This window comes from Heterodontus francisci, chromosome 2, assembly GCF_036365525.1.
Source record: "Heterodontus francisci isolate sHetFra1 chromosome 2, sHetFra1.hap1, whole genome shotgun sequence".
Taxonomy (NCBI): domain Eukaryota; kingdom Metazoa; phylum Chordata; class Chondrichthyes; order Heterodontiformes; family Heterodontidae; genus Heterodontus; species Heterodontus francisci.
The window spans coordinates 71,721,219-71,735,736 of NC_090372.1; the positions used below are offsets into that span (position 1 = coordinate 71,721,219).

Sequence of the window (14,518 nt, forward strand, 5' to 3'; positions counted from 1 at the left end):
GAGTCCTGTAGACTCTCTGGTGTACTTGGGCCCTTCTTGGCCTGACTGGCTGCTGCTGTTCCCGTCATGCAGCTTCAGGGTCATGTGCAGCTGCCTCTTGGGCCCGCATTCGTCAGAGGCACCTCAACACGCCAAAGGGATCTAAAAACACAGAGTGTACGAGACCCTTCGCAGATGCCCTGGGGCCTTTGGACTGCTTCAGACACAGAAATGAGCCTGCCTAGTCAACTATGCTGGTCAATCTGTGCTCGTCTGGATGCCTGATGTACCTCCAGACTAAAGGTTCCTGTTGGTCGACCATCTTTTCCAGCTGTATGAGACATCACACACATTACAGCATCATATATGATACCCTCTAATGGCCTCCCAGTACACACAACCTAGATCCTTGCAGAGCTCCCCGATACATACAGCCTACTCCCTTGCCGAGCCCCCGATAAACTGAACTCCCTTGCAGAGCCTACCGATACACACAGCCCCCTCACCCTAAATCAGCATAGTGGCAATGGCCACGGTACCCCCCCACTTCCCCTATGCTGCAATGGTTGGGGTGCCTTTCCTTTCATGGCACTGAGGCCTCTTGCCTCAGTGCTGCCAGCTTTTGACAGTTGCAAAACTGAAGGCACGTGAGTGCCGCAAGTCAGCCACAAAATTACAGACCATTCATTAAATTGGAAATAATTACATTAAAATCAATGCTAAACAGCATTTCACCAATTTAAATTAGGTTGCCCTGGCGTTGAGGCATCAACACCACCAGGGTACTTCCCTGACTCTGACATAATTGGAACACTCGGGTACGGTGCTGGGTTTCAGGGTGGCCGGCTCAGCAGCAATTCTCCCCACACCACTGAACTCGCCTTAGACAGAGCACAAGACTCAGCCCAGTGAGTTCACCATATTGCTGACCAGCTTTAAGCTGATAGCTTCCCGATACAGATTTTGTGAGGAACACAAAATCGGGTTTTATGTAAAGAGTCAAAAGGTAAATACCGAGCATCCTATTTACTAAGCTTTGGCAGTTCTGTAAAATGCACTTTCTGCAATTTAACTGCAAATTGTCATTTCCAAACAAATTTAGTGATGAGTGCTATTTGTGTGCAGTATTTTTATGAAAACATTCCCTGGCTGTTGAGCAGAATTCTACTTTGAGCATTTTTTGCAAAAATAGCATTACTTATCAATCACAACGCAGTTCCTGTTAACTATCCGTAGATACTGCATTGGTTTGCCACTGAGTTCCATTCTCATAAAAATGCTCTTAGGTTAGTGGGTAAATGATAGGAAGGTGGGAGATGCTATCAGCTCTTCCTTTCTTCATCTCCCAGTGTGATATTTCTTCTGTAAGTTGTACTGGACAGAATTCCAGGTCATGAATAAACAGACAATCTTAAACCTCAGTAATGAGTTCAAGAGGGACTCTTAAGTCCAATGCTGTCAGAAGTGATTTGCTTTCTATATATGTAGACATAACTCTGTCAGTGACTTATGTTGTTTCTGGTGCATTTTAGGTACCTGTGAGGAACATAACTGATACTATTAAACTGTCTTTGTTTCTTCACATATCTCATGCTACTGCTGCGCTTGGCTCATGAACATTAGTTCTGGTATCTGGTTCTCTAGGGTAGTGGAACAACAACAGCAGGTCTAAAATAGCCTTTCCCAAGTAACTAACTTTCCCATGTCAATTAACTGGACACATGTCAATCCCTATCATAATCACAACATTAATATGGCTCCAAATTCCAAATACAAATCCAATCCCACCAAATGCTAAGATACATGATCCTTTTGGCTGAGATCTTTCTGTTTTGCATGCCCAATGTGCCACTATTTTCTTCATAGAATACTTCAGGTCACTTTATCTTTAGTTGAGGTCTGATGAATCTCTTTGCTAATGAAATTATACCAACTTTTTGTTACATCTCTAAATCACTGTTACATTAGTCTTCCTCTGACATTATTAAGGTGACAAACCAAACAGCTGATGTTTAATCTGCATATAGACCAGACAAATCAAATTGGCAAGGGTAACATGGAAGACAAATTTGTAAAGTGCATCAGGGATTGTTTCTTAGAACAATACATTGCAGAACCTACCAGGGAACAGGCTATTTTAGATTGGGTAATGTGTAATGAGGTAGGATTAATAAGAGATCTCGTAGTTAAGGATCCTTTAGGGGGAAGCAATCATAACATGGTAGGATTTCAAATTCAGTTTGAGGGTGAGAAAATCAGGTCTCAAACTAGTGTCTTCAACTCAAACAAGAGCAATTACAGAGGTATGAAGAAAGAGTTATCTAAAGTGGGCTGGGAAGATAGACTAAAGGGAAAGTCAGTAGATGAGCAGATGCAGACTTTTAAGCAGATATTTCATAACACTCAGCAAAAATTTATTCCGGTCAGAAGGAAGGACTCGATGAGAATGATGAACCACCCGTGGATAACAAAGGAAGTTAAGGAGAGTATCAAATCAAAAACAAAGACGTACAATGCGGCGAAAGCTAGTGGTAGGCCAGAGGATTGGGAATTTTTTAGAAACCAGCAGCGGATGACTAAAAAACTAATAAAGAGGGAGAAAATTGATTATGAGAGTAAATTGGCAAGAAATATAAAAACAAACAGTAAGAGCTTCTATGGGTTTTTAAAAATGAAGAGAGTAGCTAAAGTAAGTGTGGGACCCTTAGGGGATGAGACTGGGAAATTAATAACAGGGAACAGGGAAATGGCAGATAATTTAAACCAATATTTTGCATCAGTCTTCATGGTGGAGGACTCTCTAAACATCCCAACAATAATAGATGAGCAAGGTGTAAATGGGAGGGAGGAACTTGTAACAATCTCTATCACGAGGGAAAAGGTGCTTGACAAGCTGATGGGGCTAAAGGCAGACAAGTCGCCAGGACCTGATGGCCTGCATCCAAGGGTTTTAAAAGAAGTGGCTGCAGAGATAGTGGAGGCATTGATCGTAATATACCAAAACTCACTGGATTCCGGTAGGGTACCAGTGGATTGGAAAACCACTAATGTGAGGAGAAAGGAGAGAGACAGAAAGCAGGAAACTATAGACCTGTTAGCTTAACATCTGTCATTGGGAAAATGCTAGAGTCCATTATTAAGGAAGAAATTGCAGGACATTTAGAAAAACATAATGCAATCAAACAGAGTCAACATAGTTTTATGAAAGGGAAATCATGTTTGACAAATTTGTTGGAGTTCTTTGAGGATATAACAAGCAGAGTGGATAAAGGGGAACTGGTAGATGTAGTGTATTTAGATTTTCAGTAGGCGTTCAATAAAGTGCCACATAAAAGGTTATTACACAAAATAAGAGCTCAGGGTATTAGGGGTAATGTGTTGGCATGGATTGAGGATTAGCTAACACACAGAAGGCTGAGAGTTGGGATCAATAGCTCTTTTTCAGGTTGGAAAGCCGTAACTAGTGGAGGCCCAAAAGAAGAAGATATTAATGACTTGGAGGAAGGGCCAGAGTGTGGTGTATCCAAATTTGCTGATGATACAAAAATAGGAGGGAAGGCATGTTGTGATGAGGATACAAAGAATCTGCAAAGGGATATAGATAGGTTAAGTGAGTGGGCAAAAGCTTGGCAGATGGAGTTCGATGTGAGAAAGTGTGAGGTTATCCACTTTGGTAGGATAAATAAAAAGGCAGATTATTATTTAGATGGAGAAAGGCTACAAAATACTGCAGTACAGAGGGATCTGGGTATCCTTGTACATAAAACACAAAATGTTAGCATGCAGGTGCAGCAAGTAATTAAGAAGGCAAATGGAATTTTGGCCTTTTTTGCTAGGGGGTTAGAGTTTAAAAATAGGGAAGTCTTGTTACAACTGTGCAGGGTGTTGGTGAGGCCACACCTGGAGTACTGCGTACAGTTTTAGTCCCCATATTTAAGGAAGGATATACTTGCATTGGAGGCAGTTCAGAAAACGTTCACTAGGCTGATTCCTGGGATGAAGGGGTTGTCTTATTAAGAACGGCTAAACAGGTTAGGCCTTTACTCATTGGAGTTTAGAAGAATGAGAGGTGATCTTATATTAACATGTAAGATTCTAATGGGGCTTGACAGGGTCGATGTTGAGAATAACTTTCCACTGGTGGGGGAATCTTGAACTAGGGGACATAGTTACAGAATAAGGGGTCAGACATTTAAAACTGCGATGCAAAGGAATTTCTTTTCTCAGAGGTTGGTGAATCTCTGGAATACTCTGCCTCAGAGAGTTGTGGAGGCTGGATCACTAAATGTATTTAAGGTGGAGGTAGATAGATTTTTGAAATCTCGAGGAGTCGAGGGTTATGCGGAGCAGGCCCGAAAGAGGAGTTGAAGCCTGGGACAGATCAGCCATGATCTTATTGAATGGCGGGGCAGGCTTGAGGGGCTGAATGGCCTACTCCTGCTCCTATTTGTTCTGCTCTTATGTTAGCAATTGGCAATATTAGGAGTGACTTACAGATCGTTTGCAAGCTATTATCATGATTCTTTTCTACATGAGTGAAGATGTCTCAGCCTTGGCTCACTTTGAGTCAGAAGGTCGTGGGTTTAAGTCCTACTCTAGAGACTTAATAATAACACCTAATGCAAATTGATACTACAGTGCAGTACTGCGGAATGCTACATTGTTTGCGGTGCTGTCTTTAAGATGTGGGAGTAAAAATCAATTTTGGCCCTTTGATCAGCACGCAACCAATAGCACGCTCATAATGGTAGGGATACAGATGTTCCAGTGATTTGTGAAACTGGACAGCAGACAGTCAAAGAAAGTCACAGTACTTCATATGTTAATCAAAGTTACCTTTAATGATTGAATGTTGCCATTTTTACTGCAGTGGATGGTGAGTCATGCATATTTAAATCAAGCTCCAGTGGTGCAATTGGGAACCTTATTTAAATATAACTGCTGCAGGCTGGGTTTCTCAGGGCGTAGGAAACTCTATAGCAAAGTGGAGGTGGGAACTGCTGGCTCAAGAAGGTAAATGCTTTTTATAACTCTCCATGCAGTCCAGGAGGAGTAGGAGTGCTCCACCTGGCTGCTAAAGGAAGCCTGTAGCCTCCCCTCCACCGATCGCAGCCTCTCTCTCTCTCTCGAGCCCCCGCCATGATTGGTGACCTCCCCCCACAAGCCCTGGTCCACAGCCTGACCAGTGATCCCGATTGCTAGGGTCTGTTCCCAAGGGTCCCCGGCTGTGGCCTCTTGCCTCTGGTTTTCCCATCCAGCAACTGGCCTGTCAATTTGGTTAGCTGCCAGGCGGGAAATGGAATAATAAAATGTTAATGAGGTCCTGCCATTAAATTCGGCAAGCCCTCCATCTCCCTGGCTTTAATGCGCTCTTTGGCTGCTTTGAGCCACCCACTCCCACACCGTAAATATCAGGGCCAGATTACCTGTTCATTTATCTAATTGCTGTTTGTGGAACCTTGCTGTTCATAAATTAACTGCTGCATTTCCCTACACTACAATAGTGAATGCACTTTTAAAGTACTTGATTGGCCATGAACCACTGTGAAAGCCACTGTATAAATTTAATGGCCTCAATTTTAACCTGCTTACTCCCTTCAACAGACAGAAAACAGTCTGGTGAGGGGTTAAAATAGCGGAAACAACAATCCCGCCCCCAACCTGGCACGTTCCCAGTGACTATCTCGTCCTAAGAATATCATTCTATGGAGAGGCAGGCAGCATGTGAATATATGTAAATTGTGGTCCTATAACACAATTAAGACTCTGATATTATTTGAACTGTTGGAGAAACACAGAGGTCGGGAACATTGCTAGGACAACCCTGGCGGGATCAGATCGACAATGTTCAGTGTGCTGGCTGTAAAGAAGCTATGATAAGAATACAGCTGCAACAGTTGTCTTTCTGTCACTGCATTGTGGGTTGTGACTTTGCAGTCAATGTTGAGCATTTTAAAAAAATTTAACAATTTTTTAATAAGAGGACAATGGGCATCAGTGACAATAAACAATTGATCCCTCAGTCAACGCTCCAAAAACAGATGATCTGGCCCCTACCACATTGCTGTTTGTGCACAAATCAGCTGCATTTCCTACATGACAACAGTGACTACACTTCAAAAGTACTTCATTAGCTGTAGAGCACTTTGAGAAGTCCAGTGGTTGTGAAAGGCATTATATAAATGCAAGTCTTTTCTTTTTCCTTTATAATCCCTCTGCAGTCTCTTTGCATTCTTCTCACCCCTTATTTTCTCACCTAACTTTGTATTGTCAGCAAATTTGGATATGTTACACTCAGTCCCCTCATCTAAGTCATTAATATAGATTGTAAATAGCTGAGGCCCAAGTACTGATCCTTGCGGTCCCCCATGAGAACAAGTCATCAAAGGCATTGAGTTCTGCACAATAAATATCTCAATCTCTCTTTCCTTTACTGCTATGCTATCAAGGAGTACAACTGCTCCCTCCAACATACCACATGAAGTAGCTGAAGATCAAAGTGGGACAATTTGGCTTCTGCCAGTGTGGGAGCAGAGAAGGCACAACTGTTGGCTCATAGCACCTTTCAACCGGTAATTTACAATTAGTCAGATTTGAAGCTTTACTGAATGCACCCTCTGTTAAAGAGGTGCACTGGGTTTTTAATAGTGGCTGAGAATCCCACTGGATATTGCATCATGAGAGTGGGTGGGGCACTGGCAGACATGCCACTTGGCCAGAAAACCTAGAAGCCCTATGTAAATGAAGCGGCCAGGCTTTCACATTCTCCCAAAGTTGCAGGCTCATGGCCCACTTCCGTCATCACATGCTCCATTCTCAACCCCCACTTAAAATCAGGGCCACGTTCTTTTCTCTTCCATATGTAATGATAATCTTTCCACACATGCGATATTAGCATTTGAAAACATTTAACATGTCCACATTAAATTCTCTGCCTACCAATTTAATAAAGATTTTAACCTGATTATTTTACTTCATGAATATTCCACAAACTAAAGAGCATTTCCATATAATTGTAAGCTATTAACTACTGTGTAAACAGTACTATTGATCAGAAATGGAATACCTACTCCTTACTAAAAATCCAAGTGATTCATGAAATAAAGATTCTTACTGCACCTGTAAACAAAACTCAGGATTTCACTCCAGGCTACATACTGTACTCTATATCAATTCTTAAAGAGAAAAGCAAATTTGTCATGGCTATATATTAATTGTCATCAGAATTAATTAATGCACATAAAATTCTGTGATGTTGCAGGTTCTGTGCCGCTGGCTGCTCACCGTGAGAAAAAATTACAGAACGGTTCCTTACCACAACTGGCGTCATGCATTTAATGTCGCTCAATGCATGTTTGTAATGATTACAGTAAGTCGGTAGATCTGTTTGGCAGATCCTGTTAAACAGACATTAAGACTATGAGTGTAAATCACAGCATAAAGTAGATGACGCTAGTTAATGAAGATATGATTAAGAGGGAAATTCCTTTATTTTCTCAGGCTCCATTTGATTCCAATGTGTTTAAATAAGTACTGATGGGTTTTGTTGAATAGGGACAATTTGATAAATGGGATGATTTCATTTCCATAAGGAGCTCTTAATTAACTAGCTGAATTATAATTGCTAACTGTTTTAGTATTTAGAAATTTTGAATTCCATGGCCTAGATTATTTTCTGTTGCTGGTGTAAGACAGCTAATAACGTGGTGTGCTAAATAGATTATTGATGCTATGGAGATAAAGCGGCTTCACCATTTAGACTAAAACAAACTCCACATAATTGGATATCAAATTACAAATGACATATTTTGGTAAAATTTATAAAAATGACTATCAATGCCAATTGTGTAACAGTTATGTTCTACTTTATTAGTGTTTTTCTCACTTACTATTAACATTATTTATTTTCTGTTCCTGTAACCAAACCACCTCTTTTCATCATCCATCTCCAGCTACTTCTTTTCTCTAATATTTAGTCTCTGCATTACATTAATTATATCATACGTCTTATTGTAACTTGTGATGGCTAACCTAGGACTACTGGTCCATGTGACAGACAGTTTCAATTCAAATGCAGTTCCTCCTCCCAATTTTCAAAATTCTGGTTATCGAGTTTTATACGTTTGCTTACATGTAATATTCTCCAGTAACGTGGGGTAAAACATAGCCATCATGTCAAATGCTATCATATACTCATTTATCCTTATGTCTATATCATTATGCTGCTCTCATCTTGATGCTAAATATATCGTTTCAACATGGTAAATTCTTAAGTATATTGTAAACTTCTATGCTTCTAACTGCATGAATATATTATATTGTTATGTGATGAAATTCTGTTTGAGTGTTGATTAACTTTTACAGTGAGCTGTAGTTTAAGAGCTATCCTGGATTATACTATCCTAGAATAACCTTTGGCTTTGTTAGCCAGGGAATGCTTGATAGCGTCATATGACATTCAAAGGTTATTATCCATTTTGCTATGCCTGGGAAGTGTTAAGTTTGCAGGTACAGTGCAGAGAAATTTGGGACTAAACCCCACTCCCGTCACTCCCACATGGGATATCCAGAAAATCTGGATTGGGCATAATTAGACCTGTGTTATTAAAACTAGGCAGGAGGATACTTTACAAGCCTTTCTGTCTCACTTTCTGCAGCATTTGTCCATGAGGAACTTAATTACCTGGTGTCCCAAAAAACTGACAGTAGGGCCTGCCCCGGGATCCTCCTTGCAATGGAAGGTCTGAAGGGGAGCCAGGACCACGGGGCCTTCTGGCTGGTGCCATCCAGTGGAATGGATTGATGTAGCCGCTCAGGCCTGCAGCTACATTCCTGTTTCTGTGTTACCCTTACCTTCTCAGTGCAAAGCTGGGAAATGTAACCACTCTGCTCCCTTCACAGGCATTGTCTGGCACAGGCAATGGGTAGGAGAAGAAAAATATGAGGTAAGGAATTCTAGGGTACTGATCCAGAAATAATGAAGCAACAGTGATATATGTCTAATTGAGATTATTGTGTTACTTGGAGAGGAATTTAAGGTGCTGGTGTTCCCTTGATACTGCTGCTCCTGTCCTTCGCAGTTATAATGGTCGTGGAGTTGACATATGCTAAGCAGGAATTGTGTGTCTGTGATGGAGCAGATGGATATTCACTTTAGTGTCAGTACTTAAATTAAATGACTAGCTCAGGTCTGGAAGGTGTCAAGCTTCTTGAGTTTTGCTATGGCTGTACCCATCCAAGCAAGTGGTGAATATTGCACCAAACTCCTGACGGGCTGTCTATATATGGAGAGGCTTCGACAGTGGGGTGGGGGGAGGGGATTAGTAGGTGAGTTAATCATGGCAAAGAACTCTTTCTCTCCTTGTTGCAAGGTGGTTCCCAAAGTGTTGATGATGGGGAACTCTGTGATGGTTACGCCATTGAAAGTCGAAAGGAGGTTGGGCCTTTTTGTGTTGAAGATGGCAATAACAATCAAATTCAATAGTGTTCAAACATTTCAGGGTTTAACCCCACCATATTACTCTTCAGTATAAGATACTGGCCAATTTATATCAGCAAAGAAATTAGGGGCTGGATTTTATTAATACACTGCGCTCTGCGACGGCGGCTGTGAGAGCGGCGGCCTTCCGACATGGAAGGGCTGCCACACAGCCCCCGCAATATTACGCATAGGGGCTGATTTAAATAGAGGGGGTGGAGCGGCTGCCCCCGATGATGTAGAGGGAGCGGCCACTGCATCCCCGCCAACACAACTCGCAGGCGCCATTTTTAAAGGGTTTCAAGCCCTGACAGCTGGTGTAAAATTTTAAAGGGACCAGCACTTTAAATTTCAATAAAAACATTAAATTGAACATAAAAGCGCTACTTCCTCTCCCCAATGATAAAACAATAAATTTATTTCCCTCTTCCCCTCCCACAAAAAAACATTTTCGACAATCCCGACCTTTCACCCCAAACTTTGCGCTTTTTGCCCTTCAACCCCTTCCTGCCATCCCCACAGCCAAGAAAAAATGTTTTCCCCGCTCCTGCACCCCTCCACCTCTGAAAGTTTTATTACTCCCCCACTCCCCACCAGGTTCTCGCCTCAGAACTCTGTACGGAATTCCGAAGGCGCGCAAGCTGCGTTTGGCAGCCGGAAAATTGGTATGGGACGTCAGCCGCCTGCAGGTGAGTTAATTTATATCTTATTATTGTTAATTTATACATTTAGTGGTTGGGGGGGTGGGAGGTGCGCACCAAGGTCCCCTCGCCACTGGTACTATGTGGTGGGCTCTCCTTGTTGTCAGGGGGCGAGGCGGGCCTCTCCCTGCAGAATGTTACGGGCCTCCCCCAGCCGCGACCCATTGCATTGAGGGGCTGGCAAAATTCAGCCCTATATCGTCTCTTTCACTCTTCTATCGATTTTGCTCATAATTGTTGCCTGGCACTTATGTGATTAAAATTAAGGTAATATTTGACTGAGAATCGTGCTATAGAGCCTCAGCAGACCTAAGATTGAGTCACACCTGACATAAAGGAAAAGGCTTGTGATTGTCAGAGGAAAGTCATTACAGCCACAGACCAACGCTGCAAGAATTATTCAACCCAACCATCTTTGGTACCTGCATCAATGACCTTCTGTTGATCATAACGCCAGGAATAGGGCTGACTCTTCCAGTGTTCAGCTCCATTCACAACTCCTCTCAAAATAAAACAGCCTATACCAGCCTGCATCAAGGCCTGAAAAGTGGCAAGTAATCTTTGTGGCTTCTGATAGGGGCTAGTGTTGGAGGGCATTGGTGGGCAGGTCCACCATTGAAATTGGTGCTTGTGGATTTCCAAAACAATATAGTTATGAGGAAAATCAGTGGAGGAGTGAAAGAGAAAAAGAGAACTTTTCTGCGGATATAAATTGGTCAGTATCTTACACCGAAGAGTAATTTGGTATGGTTAAACCCCCCAAAAGTTTGAGAACCATTGAATTTGTCAGCTATTGCTGTTATGTATTGTCAAAGGTGAACCTGTTGCTGTGCTATCTGCTGCAAGGATACCTGCAAGTAACATGTAGTATAAAGTCCACACGTCCAGTGACATTAGTTGCTGTCACAGCAACAGGCCTCAGCCAGAAACTTAGTACCCATCTTGAAGCTACAATACTGATCCTATGGGAATGCTGTCATGAAGTGGCAGAGAGGAACACCATCCTCACATAAATCCAATTTTCACTCCCACCCACCCAACACTTGTTGAAGTCTGCAGTAGAACCTGTGAAGTTATGCAAATTAGCTTGCCTGCTCAGACTGAGCACCATTGCCATTCTGTTGAGAGTAACACAAGCTCATAGTCATTTACTACTGATTTATACCAATAAAAGTAAATAAGCCCATAATATTTCTGTTGATGAGAAATCTGCTGGTCATGAGACTGACCATATTGTTACGACCAGGTGAGAAAGGTGTCTAGGGGTCTTTTACTGTCTTCACCTGGTCTTATTGTAACAGGGTTTAATTTTTAAACACACTGTGTTTTGAGCTCCCCCTTTGTGAATCCTTGTTTACAACTTTCCAATTATAAGGAAAAGAAATGAGTACACCAGGTTTTCTTTAGGTTCAAAGAAGAAAAATGAAATTTATTAAACCTTAAACTTAAACTCCAATTCGGTTAACGCCTACGGATACACGCTACACCCACGCTAGCATGCACACGCGATACGCACATGCAAATAGAGACAGAAAAGAGAAGAAAAATAAAATGGAGAGGTTTGAGACAATCTCTGAAGAGGGTTTTTTTTTACTGTGCTTCGAGCTCGCTGTTGGGTCCTTGATTGTAGGTAGCCTGGCTTTTCGTTGGGGCCCAGTATTCTTCTTAAACCTTGTTCACTGTAGGAGACTTTTCTCTCTTGGGGCTCATATGTCTTCAATGGTTTCCGAAGCTGGTGAGAGCGAGATGAGATCAGACAGGAGAGAGGTGTTCTCTGTCCAGGAGCTAACAGCCTTCTGATTTCAAATTCCTTGTTGGAAGCTCAAATTCCACGTGTGTTTGTGTATTCGGCCATCTTAGTAGTTAACCTGGAACACTTCAACATCTGGTAATCCAAAGTCCATTGTGGATTAAATTGGAGCGGGAGTAGCTTCTTTGTCCTTTGAAGTACTTGTCTGTTGATATGCAAATGTCTCTCGCCAAAGTCTCCAATTTTTTTTAAAGCAAGTTCTTTCTTCATCATCAGCAGTTTAAAATCAGTGTTCATGTGGCAAAATTAATTTTCCTCATCCTTGGCTGGTGGGGGCTTGCCTGACAATACTATAATACTCCAGATTTTATAAAATTCCCTGCCCTTCAACTCACTGTGAACACACCACAGGAGATAGGCTCGTGATCAAAAAATTAATTCTTGGTCAAATATTTTTCCCTCAGACTGTTGGTTTCCGGGAGATTCTGTCTGATATCGAAATCTTAGCTTTGATGGTGGGTTGTCTATGCCATGACCTTGATCACAGAGGAACAAACAATGCTTTCCAAGCAAAGTGAGTGAAATATGTCATATATACTTCATGTTAAAGAAAGAAAATAACCAAATTAAATCTATGCTTTACCATTTGGAGAACTGTAAAACAAAAATATTTTCTAATGTCAAATATTATATATTTTAGACCATGTTGCTACAATTTGTGCTTCACCAGAGCAGGATAATGAGAGGTAATTGTAAAAGTAGATATAGTGGCTAATAACATTTCATGGAAGGTGAGGCAGTCGCAACTTCTGTAAATGCATTTTTCTCAAAATATTACCTTTAAAATATGAAAAATCCTTCACGTACACAAACCTCCTGTCAATGTTTTCATTATTTGTTATATATTAAAATAGGTGATTGGTTTCAAGTTGCAAATGTTATTATATCAGTAGATGTTACTACGAACACAGTGGCCCATAATTTGCTGTGAAAATAATGGTGAGACTAAAGGCGCTTGCTGTTATGTATGCACATATGCTCCAGCAGCTTCAGGTGAGGGCGGATGTGCGGTCCAATGTGGAAATCCAAAATTTGCTGTCCGAGATGAGCCACTGTGTCATTAGCATCTTGCTGTCTGCCTCACCATTGAAATTCATTGAATGGAAATGACACGGAGTTTGCATGGCAGCTACGAACTAAACTTGCCATAGAAAGTTACGTCTTGCCCATTTCTGGACTTAGTACCTCTTTAACAATGTATTCCATGTTAATTACTGATGAATAACCTCTCTGGCACTGAAAACTAACTATTACAAATGTGGAGTTTCATTCCTCAGGTTTTAATTTTTCTTGGAGATTTTAAAAATGTAAGTTTTAAAATTCTGAAGGAAATCTGTCTCATTATCTCTCTATTAGTATAATTTTTCTTTCCCTCCCTTTATTTCTCTTTGTGTAACTGATTTGACATTGAATTCACCCATTCTAATTTACATTTCTTTCTCAATCCTTGTACTGTTAATTTCACAATCCTTCAATCTGATTGGTTAAGGAGATAGACAGTTGATTATCTCTTCACTCAGCTCCCAGATGCCCAGTTTCCCTTGCTGCAATGTTATCAGCTTGCACTTTCATCTACTTGCTGTGCAAAAAATGTAAAAACCTAAACAGTGATCAACATAACATAAGGTAATGCATAAAAGAAAGGAACAAAATAAGGTAGGTGGTATAGATTGGAAGAGGGCTAATTTCAAAGCAATGAGAAGGGTAGAATTAAACCAAAGGCCGGCAGGAACAGCTCTATCAGAACAATGGGTTATCATTAAGGAAGAGAGGCTTCAGGTACAGTATAGGAACATTCCAACAAGGGTGAACGGTAGGGGCGGCACAGTGGCGCATTGGTTGGCACCGCAGCCTCACAGCTCCAGCGACCCAGGTTCAATTCTGGGTACTGCCTGTGCGGAGTTTGCAAGTTCTCCCTGTGACCGCGTGGGTTTTCGCCGGATGCTCCGGTTTCCTCCCACCGCCAAAGACTTGCAGGTTGATAGGTAAATTGGCCATTGTAAATTGCCCCTAGTGTAGGTAGGTGGTAGGGAATATGGGATTACTGTAGGGTTAGTATAAATGGGTGGTTCTTGGTCGGCACAGACTCGGTGGGCCGAAGGGCCTGTTTCAGTGCTGTATCTCTAAATAAATAAGTCAAACTAATGGCAGACACTGTGAGATTGACTTCTACAGCAAGTTATTGCCCAATGCTGCATAAGAAATTGTGATTAAATGAAAATCTTCCCTTCCAATGAACAAGATGTCAAACCCCAGTTCACCAAAAAGCAATAATTGGTCTATGTTCTCTTGCAATAACACATGAAATTAACTGAAATGTCTAAGGTTTCACATTTGAAAATTTTAATCAAGGGTCTATAGTCTCAAATCAATATTGTGATAAATTAATTTCAATCCAAATAATGTAGATTAAATCTATCTGTCTTGCATGAAGAATATGATCAATTTGTATCAATTAAAATTCTGATGGTAGCAGAGTTAAAATGAAGTTCTGTTTTACTAAGTAATGTTGGGTCATTTGATCTCAAAGATCAAAGTATTTGCCTGCAG

At 41.3% G+C, this 14,518-nt stretch overlaps 1 protein-coding gene across 3 annotated transcripts in view; it reads left to right on the forward strand.

Moving 5' to 3' along the window:
- The window catches only part of pde11al (phosphodiesterase 11a, like), a 401,215-nt gene that overhangs the window by 280,740 nt on the left and 105,957 nt on the right, over positions 1–14,518 (forward strand). For all 3 annotated transcript variants that reach the window (XM_068058983.1, XM_068058992.1, XM_068059001.1), the window contains 2 exons: positions 7,241–7,348; positions 12,373–12,482. In XM_068058983.1, the coding sequence (XP_067915084.1) occupies positions 7,241–7,348; positions 12,373–12,482 (218 nt within the window). The remainder of the gene's footprint in view (positions 1–7,240; positions 7,349–12,372; positions 12,483–14,518) is intronic.